Source organism: Sparus aurata, chromosome 15, assembly GCF_900880675.1.
Source record: "Sparus aurata chromosome 15, fSpaAur1.1, whole genome shotgun sequence".
NCBI classification, from domain to species: Eukaryota; Metazoa; Chordata; class Actinopteri; order Spariformes; family Sparidae; genus Sparus; species Sparus aurata.
The window spans coordinates 17,650,771-17,676,822 of NC_044201.1; the positions used below are offsets into that span (position 1 = coordinate 17,650,771).

The 26,052-nt window shown below is 43.3% G+C and overlaps 1 protein-coding gene across 2 annotated transcripts in view; it reads left to right on the top strand.

Annotated features, from left to right (window-relative positions):
- The window catches only part of thada (THADA armadillo repeat containing), a 96,208-nt gene that overhangs the window by 54,883 nt on the left and 15,273 nt on the right, over positions 1-26,052 (top strand). For both annotated transcript variants that reach the window (XM_030442585.1, XM_030442586.1), the window contains exons 30-35: positions 7,664-7,767; positions 10,007-10,089; positions 18,314-18,690; positions 23,039-23,163; positions 25,479-25,551; positions 25,863-26,013. In XM_030442585.1, the coding sequence (XP_030298445.1) occupies positions 7,664-7,767; positions 10,007-10,089; positions 18,314-18,690; positions 23,039-23,163; positions 25,479-25,551; positions 25,863-26,013 (913 nt within the window). The remainder of the gene's footprint in view (positions 1-7,663; positions 7,768-10,006; positions 10,090-18,313; positions 18,691-23,038; positions 23,164-25,478; positions 25,552-25,862; positions 26,014-26,052) is intronic.

A 26,052-nucleotide genomic window follows, 5' to 3' on the forward strand; every position in this document is an offset into this window, starting at 1 on the left:
GTGACAACGGTGATTGGTTGTTGAGTGACAGGGCAGCCCATTGAAAAGTAATTTAGGCTACGCAATGCATAAAGTGAAAATAAGGAAGTTGCCTACATGCCCATGACAAAGCCTATGAAAAGATATTGGATAAAGAGATGTATTTATGAGGAGAAATAAGTCATCCCCCCCCCCAAAAAAACAAAAAACAAAAACACTTCGGTGAATTGTGAATTGCCAATAAAAGCGGCATTTTCTCGAAAAGCTGCGTCAAACCTCTCTCCATTAAAATTTGGGAATCGTGTGTTGATCCGGGCCATTTCGCAACAATGTCCAGTATATTGTAACATGCGTCAAAGACAATTTGTGTATTGATGGAATGCAACTTTTTCCGATTGACAAAAGCCCTATTCGCACGGGACTAGTATAACCTGGGGACCTCCAGTAATTTGTAATAATTGCAGAGATCGTCTGTGATCTTAATCCCGTGCAAATTGGCCATTTCTGTAATTTGTAAAGTAAAAATTCCACCGCAAATTACCTACCATATTTCACCAAACACAGAGGTCATTTGATAATATTACTCCTGTGCGAATCGGCATCTCTGTGATTTGGGGTCGTTTTTTGTTTTTCTTAAGGTTTTTTGTGTTTTCCACGCCTTTTTCCCGGTCGAGAATTATGGAGGCTGCGTTGGGAATTATAAATGAAAGTTTTGACAGCATTTTGGGTGCAAATTCAGGAGGCTCATCAGAAGAGCGAAATCTTGAAAGATGATTACATGCATGGCAGCATGCGGTAAGGAACATTTTTCCATCTTTCAACAGGCTCACCAGTTATTATAAAAAAATGATCCATATGTAACCATTGTGCTGCTCCAGCAAGGGCTCCGGTGCGATCGACCCAGGGGATAATGTCAGTAAATTTGAGTTAAAACACAGACTTCGCTTATCCTGTGCGAATGTGCAGCACGAAACACGGACGTCGTGGGATAATTTCTAAATCACTTGTGGTCCCCAGGTAATACTAGTCCCGTGCGAAGAGCTGCATTTTCCCCGTAGCCAAATACCGGAGTGTTGCCAAACATTTTAACTCTGGCGTTATTGGATTGTTTTGGTTGGTTGGGGACATTATTGCGTCCCTCACCAACTCAACCACAACTTCAGTCCCTTCACGTTCCATCCAACATCGTTTTAATAATTCCCTGTTATTTAGCGTCTCCAAAACATTCAGCTGTGACTAGGTCTTAGCGAGTTAGGAGTCCTCTGGACTACTTCGAAGGTCTCCCAGACTTAGGTGCTACTTTTAGGTTTAAAATGTTTTGTGAATAACTCTTATTTTCCAAAATTATGAGTCCTAAAGTTACGACTGACACACCCATTATTTTTAGGAGTTGCTCCTAAATTCGCCTGTTAGGAGCTACTTTTAGCCTTAAGTTTCTTTGTGAATACGGGCCCTGATTCATAATATGGATTTAAATATACTCTAACGCTTTGAATCCTTAGTGGCACCTAATTGCATTGTCCACTTGCAGTTTCTCTACAATTCCCATAGAGAATCTTGAGTTGAAGACGCATACCTTAACTAAGTTTTTGTCCAGTCTTACAAGTTGCAAGAGTAAGTAAGTAAGAACTGCATACTGCATACTGTACACTCTACATTCTGCATTCTGAGATATTTTGCCCAGATTATATTTCATTGTGGTCAGAGGAAAGGCTTGTAGCGGAGTCTATGAGTAACATAGAAGAGCTTGAGAATTGTTTCGACTGACGCATTTTGTCACTTGTTAAATACTAGAAAAATTGAGTATAGAGGTTCTGTCATAACGTAACTTCAGTTAAAGTGAAACTCTCGCCAAAATGCAACCAAGGCTTTATATTTTCACAAATAAAGCCTTGGTTGCATTTTGGCGAGAGTTTCACTTTAAGATTTTAAGATGAAGAAACTCATGGTGAACTGACCCATGGGATTAAGTGGTGTTGCTGTAGTGGCTCATACTTTCCTGCGGACACTAGCAGGAGCGATGACAAGGTGCTACTGAATGTCACCCTTCCACACACAGTTCATGTCGCCAGTACAAAAATACATTCAAGTCTTTGGACATAATGGTAAAAACAAACAGCTCTCTTAAGGTCAGTTGAGATCCACTTGTAACTTTTTGACAAAGATGCAGTAACAGTTCCTGCATGCACACACAGACACACAGCTCACACACTAGTAAAATACTTAACCGTCACACCCATGTCCATATGCATATGTGAAGGACCGTCTAGAGTGCATATGTAAGCTTTGTTTGTGCGAGAATATGGCTATATAGAGCAAGAGAGTGTGTTTATGTCTTTTTATATTTAGCCCGTCTTTATTGGGATCTCTTTTTGTCTAATTGGGCGCGTCCACACTTCGCCTAACCTCTATCTGGTTTTATGTGAATGCCGATTTATATGTTTCTTTGTGCATGTGTTTTACTGGACTGAGCCATGAATTGGTGTGCAATTATTTGCACTTGCACTTGCTCTGTTTGTGTTTGCGTGAGTGCGTGTGCGTGTGCGTGCGTGCTCGCTGCAGCGTGTGGTCAGTCTGTGGTTGCGGCAGTGGGAGGGACAGCAGGGCAGGCTGATAACAGAGTCTGAAGGGACCTCACATCCACCACCACTATTTTTACCAGGCCCAAAAGAGGAGTAAGGCTTGTTGCAACACACTCACTCAGACAGAGGGACACACACACACGCAGTTAAACGTCTCACCAGAAAACAAGGCGTTTTGATATTTTTCATATTTAGCACTGCCGCACCACGTTTTTTTTTTTTTTTTGGGCTCCTTGAAGTTGCACCCGAAAGCTCCAGAGGGGGGTCGATTGTGCTACTTTGGTCATAAATTAAACAGGATGATAGGGAATTAAAACTGCTCTAATGAATATATTTCTATTAATTAAGTTAATATATCAAATGTGAAACATTTTGCTTGTATTGCCAAACCCACAGAGAATTTTCAGAATGCTTTCAGCTTATTGTTTTGGTTTAAAGGCCCACAGCTTCACTCTTGCTTTCATCAACCCTGTTTCCAGCAGCAGCAGAAGAATGTTTTCAGCCACCCTGAGAGGTAACTGGATTTGCTTGATCACCTAATCATGTGATGTAGTGAATCTATCTTGCCAGGCTTCGATCTATGAGCTTGTGGCCTAACATAGAGTGGTTGAACCAATCGGCATCCTTTAAGGAACTACCGGCACCTATAGGAGTTATTAAAGTAGGTGTGACAGCTAGTGAGAGAAGCTGCTGTTCATTTGTAAACAGCACTGTCGCTTCCTTAAGAGGTCAGTGTATCTGCTATAGCATCAGTTATATCAGAACTGGAGAGTATATGTCATTGTAAGACAAGCAAAGAATTGCACAGCTTTTCTCAATGGAAAAGATGATTTTGCTCTTTTCTTCTGTAAGAGTTTGATTTAATAACTGGATCCGCGGGCAACAAATTCCCACTGTTGGTCTGTTTTTTGAAGTGAGCCCATGATAGCTGTGATAGACATATTTGATTTGTAAAACTTCGCCCTTTTCAAATAGTTCTTTGGAACAACCATCTGGCATGTTAGGTTAAAAACGGAAACAGGTTTTAAAACTGCATTTTTGAGTACACTAGCTGTGAAAAACTGTGAAAAAAGAATTATATTCTTAACAATATGTAGTAAGGACAGGGTTGTCGACTCTTACATAAATTTGTTTTTTTAGTAAACATGGATGTAAATAATTTAGGTTCCAAACTTTGCGAATGGCTCATGAGAAGTAATGTATTCTACATGTTTGTTATGCCTCGAGGATGCACACAATGTGCTCGGGTGAGTATGAGAATGTAAACAGAAACTCCCCTGGTTCACCATTACATGCTGCAAACCTTCTTAAGTTAAATTCACTTGTAGATATTCTGAGCATCTTTAATGTGAGGAGGGACAGATTAGATGAACAAAGCAGGGACTGCACCAGGTCTCTGTGCTGCTGTCCTGTCATCTCCCATTCATTTGAGCTCAATCCAATTCCAGCTTCTCCTCCCACATGGGGTGTAGTTCTGTGCTCTGTCTTTGAGAGGAGGAACAGGGAGGCAGCATTTTCTATAAATATTCGGTTTTCTCCATGCCGGGCTGGATTGAGCCGGTTGAGCCTCCCATGCAGGGACTTCCCAGCCCGGTGGATGAGGTGTAGCTGTGGAGGGGGAGGACGAATGAAGACATAGGGCACCAACACTGGAACCAGTGCTGGCAACCTTTTGATGAGCCACCATGTGCTTCTGAATGAGTCAACTAATTTACATAAGTGGATGTAATAGCGAACACAAGGCAATCAACACAACGCATGCCAACAACCACTAAGTATCTACTTTGCGTCGCAGGTTTCAACAGCCTGTGAGCAAAAACATCTGAGTAAGACAACTCTGAGGAGAAGCCAGAAACGTCCACGTCACCTCAAACATGATTGTAGTTGAGTTTAAATGCCAGGTCAGATGATTGACCACCAAGTCAAAATTACTTCATATTAGGCTGCCATCCAAGGCTGCTAGATTTTTTTTTTTTTTCTTCCTTAAGTTAACCTTTCTCATTTTCCTCACTACTCACTGTGAGTCCTTTGATTGCATGTGATGTTGGTTGTGTTTATATGGTGACATTACCCTTCCCTCAAAATGTCATCTTTGGTTGTGCTTCAGCCAGTAGAAGAGGCCAGAATGTGGCTGATTTTGCTGCTTTGAGTTTTGCAAGACTTGTTGCCAGTCCAACAAAATTTCTCCACGCTCAGAATTGAAACAGATGTGATGTCACCGGTCCAATGTAAGTAATCAGGACTATTCTAGTCTTGTAGGACTGTGTTGAATGAACAGGGTGATGGGTCACTGCTAGAATCATTGGCTATTCCCTTGTCAAACAGAAGATGCACCAAAAGATCATTGGGTCAATTGGTCAAACGTGTACATTTGCAGATTAAGGTTCTCGACAGGTGAGCCGTGACCTGGGAATGTACCAAAACCGGTTGGAGCCAACACCGAAACTGGAGACATATTCTTGGATTTTTCCATCACGTGAGATTTAAGAAAGTCAATAAGAAGCTTAGCGAATATTTGCAGGGAGCAGTTCAACTGTGACTGATTCTCTAGAACCAGTTCTTTGACAGTGGAATCACTTGGAAAGATTCAATATTTGGTCCGGCAGTCGGTTCCAGCACTGGCTCTATTTAGGTGGAAAAGCCCTCAGAGTGACAGCTAGAGGGACCCAGGGGTGTGGAAGCTGTTCGTACGAGCCAGTGGGTGTTGCCTGGGCGTGGAGACTGCAGGGAGAAGAGAAGGGGCAGGCCAGAGCTCAGTGGCCAGGTTTGGTGCAACGTGGTCGGCCTGGTTTTTCCCCACGTTTCCTTCCCTGCATAGCGTAATGAATGGCTTCCTACTGGTCTGTGGCCATGGCCCCGGCTTAAAGAGTATACTTACCAAGGCCCAGAATACACACCCCAGCCAGCCAGCCATCCAGCCAGCCTGTGTCCTGGCCTCTGAACACTCCCAACCACCAGTCCACCTGCTACAAACTGGCTCAGTCGCACTCTGTCACATCAGCCACAATGAGAGGAATGATTTGATGTTCAGTGGGAAACTTTTTGAGAATTCTTGAACGTTTTTCCGTCACCATTACTTACAGCACAGTTACTGCAGGTGTTTAAGTATCAGATCAGTGTTTGCACCACAGGGGTCGGAGGTCAAGTGACAGGAAGGATGGTTATCTAGAGGGGGGTAGCGTGTTTATTGTATGGTTAAAGAATACTTCCCAGTGCCCATCAGTTGTTGAGATTACTGTGTAGTATTAACATGCCTCTGGCTATTTGACTCAACATGTTTTGTGTCTGAATCGATCGATTTTGGTGAGACTCTGTCAAGACTGGCCAAGACTGATTGACCATGTAGACTGCATCAGTCTCAAGAAAAACTTGGAAATCACTTTTAACAACATATTTACTCACATAGGTACAAACTGTAATTCAGTAAAATTTCAACCTCTTGCTTCACTCTGCATTAGTCGTTACTCAAGATTGTTAATAGAGTTAGGGCTGGGCAATATGACCTTAAGATAATGATGCAATATTCTTAGGCTCTATAACAGTACAATACATTTATTTTGATATTTTGTCTTCATAAATGCAATGACTGGGCAAAAAAACAAACAAATATTGCTATTTTTTAACTATATACCTCAATACTGATAATGTGATAATATTAGATGACCACTGGCCCTTTCCCAAAAATAGTGACACAATGAGATAAATATTTATTTATGAATAAGCATCAGTAATGTGGACATAATGACCAAGGGGACGATCACACAGACACTCGTCATTGCGGGCACAGTCTGCTCAAAGACTTGGAAGCCTTGGAGAAGCTTATTTTGGGTAGAACAACCTGTGGAGCAGGGTTGGTGTTCGCATCCAGCCATCATATGTAATTAATCAGAAAGGTGGCACAACTCTACGCCTTGTCATGAAAAGTTGAGCATATTTCAACTTCTAAAAACTAAGAGAATGGAGAGTACCACCTACTAGGTGCACCGTATTGTAGAACAATGGTTTTGGTGTCATCATGTTTCGAAAGAGTTGTCTCGCTGGGACTGGACCCTAAGTGAGTAAAAGCTAGTTTTAGAACAAGTAAAAGAGTCTTGTAAGTCCCAAAAAATTACATCACTTCATGCAATAGAGCCTTTAATACCAGGAAAAGACAACACTTATATCATATCCAAAATCTAAACTGATATATAGTTTTATATCAGGATAATAATGATATAATATTGATGAATTGCCCAGCCCGTACACTTGTATGATTACAAATTAGGGTTTCTCCAAGAAATTTGTGTCAGATCACAGCCATTTTTGTATAGTTTTCATCAATACAAACTTTCAAATCAAATCAGATCAATTTTATTTATATAGCCCAAATTCACAATCACATTGCCTCAATGGGCTTTACAATTTGTACAGTGAACAACATCCTCTGTCCTTAGACCCTCGATTCGAGTGAGAAAAACTTCACATGTTGATGGAAAAAAACCTTTTTAACTTTAAATTGGCTTTTAGTTGATACAGACTCAGTTGGGTAAAACATGTGTCCATGTGGTTAAATTAACTTCAGCCTGGTGTGGGTTTTTTTTTTTTTTTTTAACATTAGCACCAGATTGTGACTGACTGGGTTTTTTGTCTTGTAAAAACTAACAAGATTTCTCTCTGCCCAATGTTGTGACATGCTGCCAGGTGTAATTACTGTGAAGCAAACATGCAAATAGTCCCATCAGTTAATCACTGACTGAGCTGAATCAGTCACATACTCACATATTTCATTATTAATGCAGATTCTAAATGTTACTAAACTGTTTAAACTGTTGCCTCACTCTTGATATAATATATTGAGCAAGGTGCAGACTATAACCTGAAAGGCTTTGGCCCAGCTGAACCAAGTCCCTTTTTGCTGTTATGCCTTTAACATGCCCCAGGTTTATGTCCATGGCTTCACTTTTATGCAGGTTATGAATACGGGACCTCTCCCTTTTTTAGTGGATGACTTTGCAAAACAAAATTTCAGTCGGTGGGACTGACCCCCCCCTCGTATATGAATATAAAAGATGACAGTTCCCACGTGTGCATCAATTCAACAGTGTGTATTTGTGTGTATGCAGGTGCTGTTTCTGCTCCGCTCCTACCAGACTGACTCACACAGACCCCTGCCAGCAGGAAATGGCATCAGCGACGCCCTCTGTCAGCGTATGTGGCTCGCCTCTCGGTAATCCTAGACACACGCACACGCACACATGCATGCATGCATGCACGCACAGATAAGCATCCCTCCCGCTCTTCCAACTGATTCTGCAGAAGAATAGCGCCTTGTCTCACCGTTCATCCCCTCCCTGGCCGTGTCCGCTTCATGTCCTGCCCGGGCTTCCATTTCAAAGAGACCGCCTGCTGTCCTATCCGCAGCCCTCCTCCCCCCCTTTCCCCCTCAACCCCCTCTATCTCTGGCCCTCTCACCCAAGATCGAGGCCTCAAGATGGGGCACAGATTACCTGGTGGGCCCCCTCCTGCCTGGCTGAGGTCAGGCCTGGGTCTCCAGTCTCTCCCTGTGCCGCGGCCTGTAGCAGATAAGACAGGGTCGCTGGGTTAGCAACACTAGCCCTGCTAGCTTCGCTTGGTTACACTGATGAGCCTTTATTAAGATGACGAGGTGAATTCTTGCTCAGCAGAGCGTGCCCTTCGTCTGTCTGTTTGATCATGCAGCACCACGGAGCCCAGTGCCCAGATCTAAGGACAACACAGGTCAGAGGATCTCTGTTTTTGGAAAAAGAAAACCTCCTCTCTCCTCCAGAACACCACTAATTTGAAGCGGCCACCTTCCAGAAAGGATGGAATGCATTGTTCGTCTGCTCTGAGTCAGTGTTTGGTTTTGGCCTCACACCATCTCTGCGCTGTGTCATTTTGGACTTTTTGTACCTCCAGGAGGGTGTCAATGGCATAACGATGACTGCAGATGCTCGTGTAGATCGCTGCAGTTGACTTTGGCTTTGCGGTGGCACATCAGAACCTCTCCAGTGTATCGTTTGGATTGTGATCTAATGATTCAACTCCTGACAGCCTATTTTATAACGTTACCTCCCCATTCATACACACATAAACACAGTCAACCCACTTCACAGGACTCGTCCCTGCCCAAATCTGTTCTCACTTAAGCCACACACACACTCCCCCAGCCCTCTTCTCATGCTCCATCACGTGTGTTGTGTTGTGTATTTGTGTGTACGTTAAGTGTGTTGGGGATTTTGTATGGGGGGGTGTGCGTCTTATTAATATCTGAGTGATGAAAACATGACGTCAAGCTCACACACTGTCTCTCTTGTTTTCACACACACACACACACACACACTTGCGGGCTTTCGCAGTGCTGTGGTCATACCCTCGATTGAACGCACATATAAACTGAACACACTCGCACACTTCACTTCGCCCACACATGCTGCTCCACTCGCACACCAGGCCATAGGCAGATATAACACATTAATGTCATCGTCCACTAATAATAACAACAGTAATTCCGCATGATGACTATTGTGAAACCTAGCACTCGTAGGATGCACGATAAATCAATTAATATGTCTACTAATAGGGAGATAATAATTACAACTGGCTCCTCTGTTCAAGCCTCTGCCTGTTTATGTGTGTGTATTAATCAAATCTATGTTTGAACAGCTTGCAGGCGTCTCATGTGATGGTCTCACACATTAAGGATTCAGGCTTTTAGGATTCACTAGTAATAAAAACACACCCAAACAAACAGACATCAATGTCCTATTCTGCAGTTGTTGACACAGAAATACACTGACTTTTTGTTTGGAGAGACTCTGTATGATCACATCCACATGCACAAACAGGATTAATGCTGTAATCAATAGTCAATAAATGTATTATTTTATATCTTTTTACTTTTTTAATCGTCAAATATTTAATTGACCGGGAATGCGTCCAAGATGCCATCTGTAACAATGAGATTTAGACAATTAAAATTAGATCGATAAAATAAATATTCCACAAAGTCAAAACCAAACAAATGCTCAAATAAAATCATGCAATACATTTTTTTAATACCATCATGTACGTTGTCATTCTGTGAAAAAACTTAATGTCCCATTAAATAAAACCCAAACGCAAACCATAAGAAGAACTATGCACAGTCCCAAACCTCTCAATAACTCATTAACATTCTATAATATTCCAAAACATGTGCAGCCACAGTTACTATTTTCAATTAATTTCTTCTTCTTTTATTAAATATAACTGGACATTTCTGCTTCCAGCTTCTTGAATGAGAAGATTAGCTGCTGAAACTTACTCTCATAGCTTTTTCAAGTCCAGTAAATACAGCTCAGGAGGTAGACTGGGTTGTCCATCAGTCGGTAGGACATGGTTCGATTCCCAGGCTCAAGTAAGTGTCCTTGAGCAAGATACAGAACATTTTTTTGCTCCCATTTCAGACAGAATGGCTGTGTGGTGACCAGAGGAGCCTTTCTGGATGTGTTGGTGTGCCTGTGTGGGCCCAAGATCAGTCTTCTGGATGGTGAGTTTCTGTCGGGTCACTTAATTTGACTCACGTTTTATTGCGTGATTGTCAAAATACACAGAGCAGCCCACAAATGCAACTCTTATTTCACGTTCTCAAATATCAGGGAGCATTCCTGCACCCATTAGGTGATGTTTACTTGTATGACATGGTTACCAGATGAACTTGCATAACTATAATGTATACAGGCCAGACAGATGGCTTAAGATAATTTTTTTTGACCATTTAAGGTGATACCAGCCACCGAAATACACCTGATTGTTTTAATTAAGATCTCTGCATCATTTCCTGAGAAATGAAGGCAAACGGCAAAAAGAGTCCTCTATCCAAGTTTCAGGGCAATCTATTGCAGTTTTTGTGTAATCCAGCTGACAAAGCAACCAACCAACAAACGGACACGGGTGAAAACACAGCCTCCTTGGCGAAGGTAATCACACATGATCCAACATAAAAGCATGTGATTGGTCTGTTTTGCTTTCACACCACAGACAAACCACAACAGAATTCACCCGGAAGCAGACCTAGAGCCGCCTTTTTAGGCGGTTTCGGTCAAAATCAGGTGCAGACTAAACAACCGACAGATACTTTTTGTGCGAGTCCAAACAAACTGAACCAACAGCCACACACCAGAGTTCATGTGAACCACACCGAACAGGAACATGTCGAAACACCCAAAGAGATGTGATATTTCTGTTTTCTGTCTGTTTTTTCTGCCATCACATTGAAAAGGGCCATGACAGGTACTGTTAAATCACCATAACCATCTTTGTCATGTATGATGGCTGAAGAACAGTCTTTGGGACTGTTGGTTGGACAAAAGAAGCCATTTGAAAACTCTATGCACCATGGGAAATTGTGATGAGCATTTCTCACATTTTATTGTCTAAACGATTAATTCCATAAAAAAAATGAGGCAGAATAATTGATAATGAAAGAAGTTACAGCTCTAATATTGAAGTCTCATTTTGAGTGGAGAATACTAGAACGCTTTTGTTCTTAAGCGTGGCTTGAAAAACGTTTGTTCTCATTCACGGTTGTGATTTAGCCGGTCTTTTGCTGATGACCGCCAGTTGCTGGGGAGTTTATCTGCTCAGTAAACAGCAACTGTGTTCCCTCCATTTGCTGCGAACTTGTACTATCTGCGTCTGAACAGGCGACCCCGCAACGTTTGCTGGCGAGGCTGTCCGCTGCGCTCTCCATTTAGACTGATTGTTGACAGAAGACAGCTTCATGTCTCGGGTAGTTCAGAGAAGCCCCCCGGTGTGTGCGGTGCATGTGTGTGTGCATCTGAGTACGTGGTGTGGTTGTGTGCACATGTGCGCAGGCCGGCGGGGGTCTCCGCGGTGGAGGAATGTGAAACCGATGGCGAGCGATCTCTGACAGATGGTGGGATTGTGCCTATAACCCAGTTTATGTTGGAGTGCTGTACAGAGAGGGAAAAAAAAGGGAGAGGCGGGGGAGGCACTTATGTTTTCGGTCGGCCATGTGCTGAACACATGTTGGTCTTGACAGTGGAAATGGAGAGGATTTCTCAAAACAAGCCTGTAGATGGAGGAGCCGGCCTGGCCCGACTTGGCTCTGCTCCTTACATAACTAAATAAGCTCCCTCCAGCTCACACACCTCTAATGCCTCTCTATTATTATCATAAGTCTGTCTTTGGCTTCATTTCTTACCCCCTCTCTGCTGGTGTGAGAGTCCTCCACTGGTCTGTCTTTCTACTTCGTATTTCCAATCCCTCACCCTTTTCCTCTTGTGTAATTGCTCTTTTCAGATGTTGAGTGAAGGAGCCGCAGGTTGGGCAAGTTCATATGAAAGCAGGAGGCTCTTAATAAGAGTGCCTGGCACTGGGGTAAAGGAGGTGAACAATTGGCTTTTTCAATATTACTTCTCTTTTTTTCCCTTTTAACTGGCACCCCACGTTAAGTAGGAACTTTGCATTTACCAGCCAGTTCCTCTCGGCTCTGAACACAAGTCTTTGTGTGTGTGTGTGTGTGTGTGTGTGTGTGTGTGCGCGCTCACACAAATTTCTGCGCCCCAGCCCTTTGATCCATGCGGACTCATAAAAAAAGCCCCCACTGTCCATTGCTTCATCTTTACCTCCGCCAGTCTTCTGTTTCTTTGCTTTCCTGCCATGCCAGTAAAAAAGAACTGAGAGGTTCTGTGTGTGGAAAGCAGAGGAAAGAAGGCAGACACAAATAGAGAGGGAAGAATTTGCTCGAATTTAATGCCTTTCCATCAGTGTGATAACAGATGCTGATGGTCAACTATGATGAGTCACTATTCCCGTCAATTTGATAAAGCGTTAGTTTGTAAAGAAACACATCAAGCCCCAGGAAAGGTGGGGAGGAAGAAGACTGTAAGCTTGCAAACACAGATGTAAACAAAGCAGTATTTAGAATATTTTATGAAGTCTAATGAGGAGAGGTATTTCAATATGATTGTGAGGGTTCCAGGATATCCCAGGTTTGAGTCTACTTTAGAGTCTACTTAGCTTCATCTTCATCATAAGTATGGAAAAGAAGACTCAAACAGCGTCCTTAAACGCTCTCAGCCTACTTACACCATGTGATTGACAAAAAAATTATCCAAACTCATCCTTTAAATTCAATCCGTCTTAGTACAAAGAAAAGCGTGTTACCATAATTAGGCTGCTAGAAACTTTAGCACATGAGATTGATGCTCATGACAACTCGGTTAGCCATCTAGTTCCATATTTGGATACTCGCCCCCATTTAACTTTGTGCTTTTTTTTCTGTGGAATTATGCACAAACCGCGCCAAGAGAAGAACTTTTCCTCTTCCATCTTTGAAATACGACCGTCCTGTTCCCACGTGACACCCTTCAGAGCCATGACTCCAAACCTGGGGGCTGGGACCGCCAAAAGGTCGCAGTTTACACCCAAGAAGGCAACAATAAAAAACATTTGTGCCTTAAAATTGTTAGTTTTCTCCATAAATTCTTAGTAGTTAGACACATGCAATTTCTACGTAATTTCTACCACAAGGGGGTCTTCAATCAAAACAAAACAATAGACGTAAGTAGCGCGGCATCATGGGAATTTTTGTCCTCACTGGTAAACAACCATTGCTGAGAGAAGTCTATCTGTGACTCAGGCAGAAATGTTGGCAGACAAGGGGATGTTTTAAAGTGTTACTCATGTCACTCCACTCCTCGCTCTGACTCTATCCCGGAAGTTAAAGCAAAAGCTGACCAAATGAAACACACGTTTACCTTGATTACAATCATGGATTTCTCTGGGTTTGAACATTGTTTAAATATTTTGGATAATACATCAATGGAGAGTTATCAAGTAATCTTATTGGGCAGAAAATTGCGCCTTTTGAAGTAGTTAAACTTCCTCGAGAAATTGTAAATCTACCATCGACTGTGGTGGATGGACACAGTTGTCATTTTCTAGCTTGCTGTTATTTATAACACTTAGACACTTTTAGGCCAATAAGCAGCCCACAAACACACCCGTGTATATGTAAGGACAGAGCTTTTTAGGGTAATTAGAGGGGAGGGACCTCAGCAAATTGTAAAGCTCAATCAGCATGAGAAGGAGGTCAGCGCTCTCACACTGTCAGATGCACACACACACACACACACACGTAGCGTCTGGGGTTTGTTTTTCACAGTTTGGGTAATGACGGTGGAAGCTGATGTGAAATCCAGCTGTGTGCTCACTGCGAGAGCACGTGCAAGCGTCTAGCCATAGTTCTAGCTTGACACAGCAAAGCGTCTTTGCCGGCAGCTTTAAGTGAGCTGTGGTCACACTCACACACACCTACACCCAAGTAAACATTCAGCCAATCGTGTACTTGTGGTTCATCTGTACATTCTGAACTCCTCATTTACTCAATACAACACACAAGCACTCTTGCGTTTACCGTCATCATCTGTGCTCGAGCATTGCGTAAAATGTTCAAACATCACACATGTTCATTCACTCTGCGTCTGTTTCCCACTGACACTTCTTCAAAAGCCCGGTGCTAAAATTGTTGGTGTTATTGGAGTGGACTGGGCTGCTCAGTCACACTTCAGTTTGGATTACAAAGTGCTGACTCCTCCAACCGCCATCCAAATGCAGTTCAGGACCCATCTTACCTTGAACAGTGAGGTTGGACCAGGTTTATTTAAAACAGATGTTGTGGTTTTATTTAGTTTAAATATTTGACCTATGCTGTAAAACAGGCCATCACATGTGTTCCTTTCTCCTGCTCAGACATAAATCCCCACTCAGGTTTGCTCAAATCTCCCTTATTTCTATATTTGCCCTCATAATTGTTTGTATTTGTACTTGTACCACTGCTATGATGACCCAATCTACCCATTTAAAACATATGATTGAAGTGAATCTAGTTCTCTAAAGCAATACTTTTATTGGGAGTGTTTTCATTTTCCCACATTTTATTTGAATGTTTGTTGGGTTATCTTCATACATTTCCAACGTGCTTTAGTTCCTCTACTGTATTTTCATCTACACCGGCACGCTAATGACACCAGGTCATGGCTGATTCTCTCAAGTCTCAGGTTTCTGGACTAACACAAGACAACTGCACCGTGGAAATCAGAATAACCACTGACCATAACCAGGTCTGACTTCTGTCCATGTTTTGATTCCAGGAAGGCTTCAGAGTCAACCTGATGAATATTTGTGTTTGTACTCAACAGAAGGTGGACAACTTGCAATTTCACTGGATTACATGTATCAGTTTCTCTATTTTCTCACTTTGTGGAACTGAAAATGTTTCCTATACGATGCCAAAGTACTATGCAAAGTACACATAAATAATTTTGTCTTATTTTTGTACAGAAACATGAGACTTGACAGAATCAGCCATGACCTGGTGACATTAGCATGCCTGTGTAGATGGAAATTCACAGAGCAGCTTCTTTTCTCAGGCTTTTAGAGTTTTGTCATACAATCTTTTGTTGAGACTGTCATTGTTGTCATTATTCCAATGGCTATTTGTTCATACACCGAAGCGTAGATGATTTAATGTGTCTATCAATCAATTCGGTGCATAACGGGTAATTCATTTGGCAGTTATTTTGATTATTGGTGAAAAATGTGCAATTTGTTTTTGATAGTATACTGAGAATTCTTTCATTCTAGACTGTTGACAAGACAAAAAATCCAATTGTTAAGATGTTTTGCATTATTCACTGATTAAATGATTTGTGGATTGACTGAAAAAACAATAGACATATTAATCAATAGTGAATGAAACCATATATTTATTGCAATTATAGACCACATAAGTATTGAACTAGTTAAATGTGGCTAGACAGAAGTCAGCCATCCAAAATTTCAGTTGTAGCAGTATATGAAACATCTTTTAGATCAGTACACATAAACTGCACCGAGACCTGCACTTTATATATTAACACGCGGGTGTGAACGATCTAAATGCTTTGATCACACTGTAATCCACTGAGCCAGGCCTCATCCCAGCGTATCCCAAAATATCAAATAGTAATCAAAACGTAATGGAGCCAGGCCACAGTCCAGCTGCAGGTTTGCACTCGAGCGGCATAAAGAGACACAAGTGTTGTAGACAGAGATTTAAATAAACACAGCTGTGGCGGAACAATGGCTGTTTATGATCAGACATGAAAAATCACATTGAAACGGCCCTTACAGGAACGCCTTTCATTAGCTGAGGGAATGCCTGACTGCCCCCTCCTCTTCCTCCTCCTCCTCTGCACACTTTATTTTAATAAAGGCCATCATAAAAAACAGCTTTGCATCCTGACTAATGATGTTTTTCCTTTTTCTTTCTCTCTATTTGCTCCCCCGATTGCTCTTTTTCTGTCTTGTTTTTTTTCACATTTATGTTTTTTTCTTCTGTCTTTCTCTCTTTCTGCCTTTCATTTTCTTTCGCTCTTTATTAAGTGCATTTTCAGTCAGTCGTCAGAAAGTACTTCAGGTCCTCATCCCTTCTTTTTTCGCTTCCCTTTAGAGTGGAGGTAGAGTGTAGAATGATTTGTGTGTGTGTGTCTTTGTGTACAAGTCAGGTATGAATCAGGATCATAGCATTACAGTGTGACGAGCTAATGTAGCATGCTGTTTCCACAACCCTTGAGACGCACACGCACATACACACACACTCACACACACACACACACACACACTCTGTGTTTTCTGCGCTCCACCATGACAGACAGCCGTTTTCTCTTCGACACGCTCACATTCTCCTTCAGTCATCCTCGTCTCTCTGCTCCCTTCATCATTGGTGTCATTACTGTGCCCCTGCCCTCCCCATTATAACCATTAGGGTATGCTTATTTGGCCCTGGACCCCCCTTTGAGGATCAGGTTCCATAGTAACCTGGCCCCTCTCCACGGTAACCCAGCCCATCTCTGGAGGAATGCGGCATTTCCCGCTCTTTTGTCAGGCCACGTTTTGAGTGGCACTGCGGGGCCAGATTGAGTTGCACTGGGTTTCATAAGCTTTTCTGTGTGTGTGTGTGTGTGTGTGTGTGTGTGTGTGTGTGTGTGGTAAACTAATTGAGTTGGCTGTCAAAGCGGGGTCTGTGTGCAGTCTTGGAGCAACATTGTAGGGAGGAGCACAGCTTTAGAATGGCATTGGGTTTCTCTATAGTTGCCCTGCCTCTGGATTATACTTACATTTCACAGGAAGTGTGTGCGTATGTGTTTGTGTGTGTGTGTGCGCACATGTCTTGTGTTTATTTGCGTGTCCATCACTCCCCATGGCTGTATGTTCACAGGTGGCTGGGTTGGCACGAGCATGGGCATTTCCAAACAGACACTGACGCAGCCTTTCCTATAAAAGTGAAAATAGAAAGGAACAGAGGACACTGACTTCTTCAGTCTGGCCTGTTGTCTGCATCTGTTTGCTTCACAAAGGACTGTGTGTGTTTGTTTAGCTTGTAGAGACGTTGGACTGGATACCTCTGAGGACGTTAAGCCACCGGGAAATATTTAAACGTACATGGCACGGCTTAATAGAGTCGAGATGAGCAACAACTTAATTATTCCCCAACGGAAACAGGAAAGTTTAAGCTTCGTTTGGATTCAGAAGGAAATAAAGCGCCGTTGTTGATGCCTTGATCAGAAAGGGAATGTGTAACATTGCTGTCGTCATCTGTCCAGTAGTACTTCCAGCTGCGCTGCTCGAGCAGTATTTGGCACCACGGCCGGCCCTGGTTCATTCCTATCTCTTTCTCCCTCATTTCCTGTCATCTCTCTAATGTTGCTTATTTAAACTGGCAGGAGACAACCTTTTTGAGGCAACACATCATTATGAAGTAAATGTTGATTACACATGGCTGTAGAATAATTAAACCGTGAGTGTTCCCTGTTTCTTCCCTATAAATGTTGCGTTGTCTGTCGCTGTGTCCAAAAACACTCTCTTCACAGAAAATGATGGTGAAAATGAATGATCACCCAGTCAGCCTGGCACCGTTATGCTCTGCCATCACAACTCCATTATAGGCCAAATTAGTGAATAAACTCACTGTGTTGCTGGTAGTTTTTACTGTAAGGAAAACTGAAAGTGATCTACTCTTAGTCTTTGCGACAGCAGTGTGTCCATACGATACCCAAAAAGTACAAAACAAAATCCATTAAAAATGATAATTGTGTAAAAAAATAATCCATCTGCCTCCTTCTCAACAACATAATAAATCAGCATTGGGTCATTTCTTGTTTTCTGAGTTGTGAATGCTAAAGAAATGACAGGTTTCTTTTGTACAGGTTTCCTACAATGAAGGCCAAAATGCTCATTATCTCTGTGTGACCTTCTGCTGTATCTTTGCCTTAATGTAACAGGATTCATTTCAGATATGAGCCATGTTGGAGGTATTCAGAAAATGGTTACCATCTAAACCAGTGCATCTGTGACTTTTACCAACACGCGTGACAAGAAAAACCTGAATGAATGATTGGAGAAACAGAACAGTGGCTCTGTTATGATGTGGGGGCATTTTTGCTGCCATGCTTTGGGTCCATTCATCCCCTTAGAGGAAGGGTCACTGTAAACCAACACAAAGCTGTATGATATCAACAGAGAAATGCTAAGATAACATGGCTAATATTAAATCATATCGGTGTCGTTTGCAATTTAAAGTCTTCAATATAAGTTAAATGTGGATGTTTGTGTTTTCATTCCACACTCGTACCGCTGAGTTACAATAATCAGTTGCAAGATTGCTCCTCATCGTCAGCTAACATGATGCTTCATGTGTTTGTCAGATTCAGAAGTCGGTGATCTCCGTCAGGAAGCTCTGTCCATCCTGATGGCCTCCGACCTCGTCAGCTCCGACGATTCCTCCTCTGCCCTGGGGCCCGGCAGCACCCAGTACCTGCTCAGCCTGGCCCGGTTGGCCCTAAGCGCCAGTGTGGAGATCCCTGACCTCTGGGGAGGCTCTCAGCTCTCGGGCCAGCTCCTTCAGTGTCTGCTGTGGTGTCCGCAGTATGAGGTGAGGGAGCTGGCTCTGGAGGGGGTCCTGAGGAGGCTGCAGGAGGAGGAGGAGAAGAAGAAGAGACGACCTCAGTGGCTGGACGAGACCACCCTGTCTAACCTGACCAGCCTGGCTCTTCATGAGACACACCCCCAGTGTCTGGCCAAGGTGAGACCACACACACACACACACACACACACACACACACACCAATGCACACAAAAGCATCATAGGAGGTGCATTTGTTTGCTGTGTGTTCGTTTGAAGGCCTGTATTATGTGTCTGGCTGTTTTTATAGATGTGAGTGTGTGTGTTTGTGTGTGTGTGTGTGTGTAATCCCTTGTTCATGCCTCGTGTGTGAGTCTCTGACAGGCCATAAGCAGCGGAATTTCAGAGTCCTGTCATCACACAATGATGAACCCTTTCCAAGAAATATGTTTTTCCTATTCGTCGCAGTTTTTTACTGAGCCACAGGGACGTTTGCTGCAAATTGATGAAATGCCTGAATCCATCTCGCAGAGGCTCGCGTGAGAGGCTAATCGGCCGCAGGGGGACACGCCAAGCACACTGGCAGCAAGCTGACTCGCTCACTCTCCCTCTCTCTCTTACACACACTCATGAGAGGTTTTGTCGGCTTCCACTCTAACAGGTTTTGGAGAGGAAAACGCAGCCTATTTCCTGCACGGGGACAGAAGGTCTTATTTCAGCGTGGATGACAGCAGATCGGTTACTCCTGTCGCTAACTCTCCTCCAAAGCTGACATGACTCAGCACTGCTACGACTGACTGGCTGCCGTGTGTGTGTGTGTGTGTTTCCACACTGCTGCCGACATGTGTGTGTTTTATGTGTATGTTGCTTTTCAAGGTTTCTTTTTGGGGTGGGTTTTGCGTATGTGTGTGTTTGGCTGTACATTCTTCGCCAGGCGCTGCTTTACAGGCCAGCAGTTAATGTTTAAAGTGTCAGCCCTGTTAAGTGGAGCCTCCCCTGCGCCAAGGACACACCAACCCAGCGGGCCAGTTGCCATAGCTTGCCCTGGACTCCAACAGTGATGCATTCTGGGAGAGGAGCAGCAGTAGGCCAAGGACATAGTGTCGGTCTGTTGGTGATGATGCATCCAAAGTCTGAAGCAAACTTTCCTGTCATCTTTGGTCCTTATTCTTAACACATGTGCTGAAGGAATCTGCTGCGTTAGACGTCTCAACGAGACAGATGGTAGCCTGAAAGGCCCTGAGAGCATGACTCTTCACATTCGCTGACAATATTCAGCTTATATCAAAGATGCAAAGATAAAAACGTGTATTCAAAACCATAAAAGGCTGTTTGTAGGGTTTCTTGGGTTTGTGTACTTTACTATAAATTGCAAAACTTCTGTTTCTACCTCCTAGAGATGACGCAGAAGTTATTCCTTTAGTTCCTGTCAACAAAATAAAATTCTTGTTCCAGTAAAAATCTAATTAGGAAATGACACATGGCTCTGAAATACCTGAGGTATTTACCAGTTGTCAACTGTTTACTTTTGTGACGTATTTTCTGCCAAATAAGACCGCACAGCATACATGATTAATGAGGACATCCTGTCACAAACACATGGAGGTGCTTTGGTTTTATTTTATCTCTTCATACGATCAAGAACAGATAAGTGGAATAAGGCAAACAGCATTACAATCAGATGACAGTGAATAACAGCACCCTTATCCTCGTTGCTGTGTCTGTCGAGCTTTAGGGATCTTTGATTTCAGACACAAGCAGACAAAAACAGCATCTAATTTCTAGCTGGCAATCAGCAATTTTGCTGGCTGAAATAAAGACTGTAGCTGGCAGATTTCGTCCACCAAGGATTGGTTAAAAACACCGTGACAGGCGGACTTATTAGAACAATGAAATAGGCACTTAATGGACTTGTTCATGGAGTCCAACGAGCTCTGAATATTGCTCTGAATGTATTAGAATAAGTGTCCATCAATAAGCTTCATGACCTCACTGTGCTTATCTCAGAGCTGGGATACACTTCCCTACTACCTGGTGCCATATGAATGTGCAAAGCTTAACAAACGGAAAAATGCATCTCTACAGCAATGCTAATTTGCAGCATGTCATCTGTTTTTAATTTGTGTCCTGCCGAATCGTTGTTTTTACCAAAAGAAATCCAGATAGTCATCACTTGGTTTTGTCTGTCACATCTTATATTGTCTTTCACAAACTTAATGAGTGTGCAAAATAGGAAACAGGAGGAAGAGATTGTGCGATGATATTGTGAGAGCAACTACTGGATAACTTGGTCTATGAAGCCGTAGTTTAAAGAGCAGGCTTTGCACACAATCCATTATGATTCTTTTGACATTTAAATAAAAGTCATGTAGGGAAGTTTACTCTGGCAGTCTTGCCCTCTTTGGTCAGAATCGTACATGGTTTGGCTTTGAATCGACTTTGGCCCAAGATGCAAGAAAATACCAGTGAAAAGCAGCAACACCTTGAGCCTGTCAGGGCTAAAAAGGGGCTAGACAGCAGCGCAGTGAAGGCTGGATGGAGTGTAAAGTTTATATTTATTAACGTTTGTGTGTGTACGTGTGTGTGTCTGTTCATGCAGGGTGGGCGTCACTGTTTATTTGCATGTTACAGCTATGGAAGTCTGCACGCCTGAGTTGGCATGTTTTCCTGTGACTGGTGTATATTTGAGTACGCGGGCAGTCGAGTGTGTTGCAAGACGGGAGCTCATTAAAGGCGGGTTGTAAAAGTCAGAAGCAGCGGAGACGGCCGGACCAGCTGGGAGTCGAAAATGCCTGGCAGAGATGACGGGTGGATTAACAGAGAAAAACACACCGGCAATAGCTGGGATTTAAACTGTGTATGTTTTCAGTCGAGCAATAAAGAGAGAGAAAATGCAGTGACCAGATGAGTAATGACTCTGGCTCAGTGATTGATTCGCTCTCATTGGAGTTCAGAGGAGCCAGTGGACTTAGTGTGTTTTATAGATAATATTTCCCTATGTCCACCACAGACTCCCCGACGAGCTCGATGGGCTGCTTTGGTTGTTTGGCCCCCGGTTGTTGGTGCCTTAGAACGCTTCCAACTGACTTGTCTCCAGCAGCATGAAATATGGACGACATCAGCTGTGTGTACGCCATGTGCTATTGTGAGGAATTCTGATAACAGTCGAACTCTCCCGAGCCAATGTTTGTTGCAGTTTTTTCGTAAAGAGCTGCGTTGACGGACAAAAAAATTGATATAATTTCACATTAAAGTGGTTGCAGAAAACGTTTGAGAAAACATCTTGCATTCATTTCGCCCTCGTCCATCATGCACACGGTCACTTTCAAGAGCAATCTCAGTCTGTGGGAAAAAGAGTCCATTAGCAAAGCGAGTACCAAATCGGCATTTGCAAGTATGAACATAAAAGTAATAACACGTATAGAACAGACAAAAATTTAAACAAGTAAAGAAACAAAAATGAAAGCTTTGCAAGCTAGATTTTAAAGCCGCTCTAAACAACTGTGTTTTGGTGAATTATTAGTTTTGTTTGCGGTTAAATTATTCACATATACGTACGCTGTACATTTGACTTTGTTTGAAACGTATTATTTTAAACTGAACTGCGAGACCGTTTGGAGTCGGTCAGTGGTCACAACAACAGACCAGCAGCACGGAGGTCCACCTTGCTACCTTGTCTTTTTTTTTTTTTTTTTTTTAACTGCTCCCATGCAAAAATACACACACACACATACATGCAGTATACACATACATACACACACAGATGTTTACACACAGACACCGCATGCGCCCGCTCGTCCTGCCCTCCACCCACACAGATCCCATAAAGCAGGCTTTATTTTAAAGCTCTAATAACAGGTTGGGGCCTTGAAAGAAATAATAATCATTGAGATATGCAGCAGGAATGTCAACATGTGTTCTCGGCTGGATGTGTGTTTTTAACGGGGGTCTCACGCGGCGGAAAACTAGTCTTTTCCTCCTCTGACTCGGTCAGCTGCCTCTCTCTCTGTAGGAGTGACCGGGCAAAGAAAACAGCATTGAAAGGATGGGGGGGCAGTGAGGAGCGGAGGAGGCAGAAAATCAAGTTTAGGAGGTTAAGCTGAGCGGATGCCGAGAGGAGACAAAAACAAGGAGCGTCCTGAATGAAAGAGCACATAATGGATGAACCGCTGCTCGTCTTTGTGTGCGCTCGAGTGCTTGCGCATCCATACACGCATGCATATATTGGTGTGTGAGAGAGAGTGAGGCAGCTGTGTACCCGTGGTTAGGGTGTGCATAGGGAGGATCTGACCGGTGTGGTAAAAAATACCCTCGGGGAGACTTGCCAGCCGCCCTGCAGAGAGGACACCAAAGCTGTGTTGATGGATGGCCCTGAGCAACTTCCCTCACCAGTAGCTCTGAATGGGGGTGTGTGTGTGTGTGTGTGAGAGAGAGAGATAGAGGTGAAAAAAAGAATGACAACATTAATATCTTGTTTCTTCTTCCCCTTGACAGTCCCTTTGTCTCTGCCTCTGCTTCCTCCTCGCAGGTCCTCTCGGTGCTGTGCGTGTTGAGCTCCAGCTGGGAGCTCCAGTGGAGGGATTGTGTTCAGGCTTTGTCCCAGGAGTGGGTCCTGCTGCACCTTCTCGCTCTGGCTCAGAAATCTGCTCACAGGTTAGAGAAGATGCATTTATATGCACAAATCATCTTAAACATCTCCCCAAAGTCATATTTATGTGATCATCTGTTTGGGCCAAAGGAGTGAGTTATTACATACATCCAGCCAGTAGAGACAACACACCGTACGGACACTTCTTCACTTGGAAGCTGCAGTTCTGAATGGTATTTATTATCCAGAAAAATGGTTAAAACAGGATTATAATTGAAATGTCAGACCCGTCTGTTAACCCTGGGTACCTTGGGGGGAGTTCGAGGGGGTCCTCAGCTAAAATGGGAATAACTTATTTTCACTGTAATTTCATCCATATGTAACACAATGACAGAATCTATGGCTCTTTTGGTCATGAGTTTCATACACTTTCTGTAATAAAACATCTTAAAGTAAAATTCTTATCAGATGGGGGTCCACATGTCAATTTAGGGTTCCTCGACGACAACAAGTCTGAGAACCGCTGATACAGGCAACAACAGAGAGGTGACAGGGCACGAGGACACTCATCATGCAGATACTTGATCTTGGATGAATAAAAGTTATAAACTAATCGAAGCGAAAGGAACAGTTCACTCAAGAATGAGAATTCAGTCATTGACTACTAACTTCCATGCCCAGGAAAAGTAGGGGGCAGTTTCGTACTCCACAAAACATTTCTTAAGCTTCACGGCAAAAAAAAAAAGTTTAAAGAAAAGCTTGTGGTGGCACTAGAGAAAAAAACGGAAAGAGTGAATTTGCCATCCTTAGAGTTCTGTGAGTAACGTGGCTAAAACTTGAGTGAGTCTGCAGTGGAAATAACGTTTCTCATCGTTGGATGTTTTCTGAACACAACCACATAAATGAACTTCATCAAAATGATCTGAGATTGTATTTTCTGGGTCTTCCTCGACTAAATATCTTTTGCATAGGCCTGTGCACTACAGCATACAACAGGCCAGCACCTGTAACTTTTCATTTCTTGATTTATCTAAGAAAAGGGAGTCAAATGTGGGACCCCTAAACGCTTGCTCCCTCCTGAAAACCTGCTGTCAAAACAGTCCTTAAACAATCCCAGACTTGCTTTTAGCTGTGATGGATGGGGGGGGACATGAATGTTTTACAGGTCAAGATGCAACAACACACTCCTCCTCCTCCACTTCCCGGTTTTTTCTGGCTCCCTCCACTTGTGAAAGAGCCCTCACGCTGCTGTGTCAGGCTGGCTGTCAAACCTGCATTCATGGAGGGGCAGCACTCGGGTTCATTGGCTGCACCTTAACCCTGCACCTGGGCACACCTGGAGTTAACTTGCTCCTTTCTGAGTAGGTGTTTGTGTATCACTGCAGTTGTTAGGCAGCCAGATTGTCCAGCAGCCACAGAGACGGGGTAGTTTTTTTTTTTAGAATTAGAAATATAAATGTGGATGAAAGCTGATATTTGTGCTCTTGAAAGGCATCAGAACATTACTCCTACATTAGCTTATTCACACCTGTCAGGCTCAAACCATTATTATTGTCAGAGTTTACAACACACTCATGAGTCATAGGCCCCCCTCTGACCACAAACTGATCTGGCACGTATGTGTGTGTGTGCGCGCGTCTACTGTAAGCCCTTTGACATGCATTGACAGACACACACACCTTCCTTGACAAGCCACCGATGTACTTTTCTCACCTCGACAAGAGAATACTGGCTTGAATAAGGATAGGATTACAAAGGCTTTTAGCCCTCTAAAGCCTTTTCCTGGCCCGCAATCTCTGGACGTGGGGATCCACTTTCCCCTTGGAGCGGCCCCAGGGTTATGATTAGAGCTGGGCAGGGATGAGATTGGGTTGCTGGCTGCCCTTGTCTGCCGTGTGATTGAATGGCACTTGGGCTCTTGTGATCCATAATGTAGTGGTGAGTACAGCACACTTCTTTTGTGGGTTGTAAGTCAATACAGATGAGTGATGTGTGTGTGTGGTTGGTGGTGCTGGAGAGTAATGTGTGAGTAATGGTTTCCACTGAAGGACCTGAAGAGCACATTATCATTGTCAGACCCAATCACGGCACTTACATGGAAAATTAAAGGGTACGTTCACACGAATAGCAAAAGAAACCCCAAACATTTACTCGCTGTACTTCTGAGCACCCCACGTGAAATTCTCTTTACCTCCATTAGTAAATAGTCGAGTAAGGTTTATTTATCAATGTATCGCTGAGAGATATCAGATGATTTTACCATCTGTCCAACACCATCTGTCCCTCGACCCTTGTTTGGGTCCTTCTTCCTGGACAGACATTAAAAATAAGCTAACCAAGTCTGGCAGTCTGGTATCAGGTGTTTGATTTTGTGTTACAGTGTGGAGCTCCACTGTGCTGCCCTGACCCTGGTCTCCCAACTGGTGGTTCAAATGGTGGACTCTAACCCTCAGGTAAAGACCAACTATATACTAATAATCTCTCACCTGGCTTAGAAAAGTGTGGTAGTAGGCTTGGAAGAATGGTAGTTATAACCACCCATCAGCCCAGTGCTCTTTTTGTAACTGTGCCTGATGGCTTAACAACTGCCATTACTACACGCCACCTTGTCACCTTGAAATATTGGCTATTAAACGCTAAAAAACATCCATCATCATAGTAGCCAGTGGTCATGTAGGCCAAATTTCCTTCCTTGCAAGCGGCATAGAAAAGCACACTTCCCTAAACCTTTATATGTGTTTTTTCTGATGAATCCGTCATCCAGGGTGCGAGTGCGGTGGCTTGTTTATCTCAATGGGGAGTGCTAGTGTGCTCATGCTGCAGCGAAGATCAGCCGACGGAGGTGAAGCTGACGGCCGCCAAGGTGTTGGTCGACTGTGCGGCCACTGTGCTGAGCAGCCCTCATCTGCCGCTGGGTGAGTCTCAGTTATACAGGAAATGTTTACCTCCCGAAC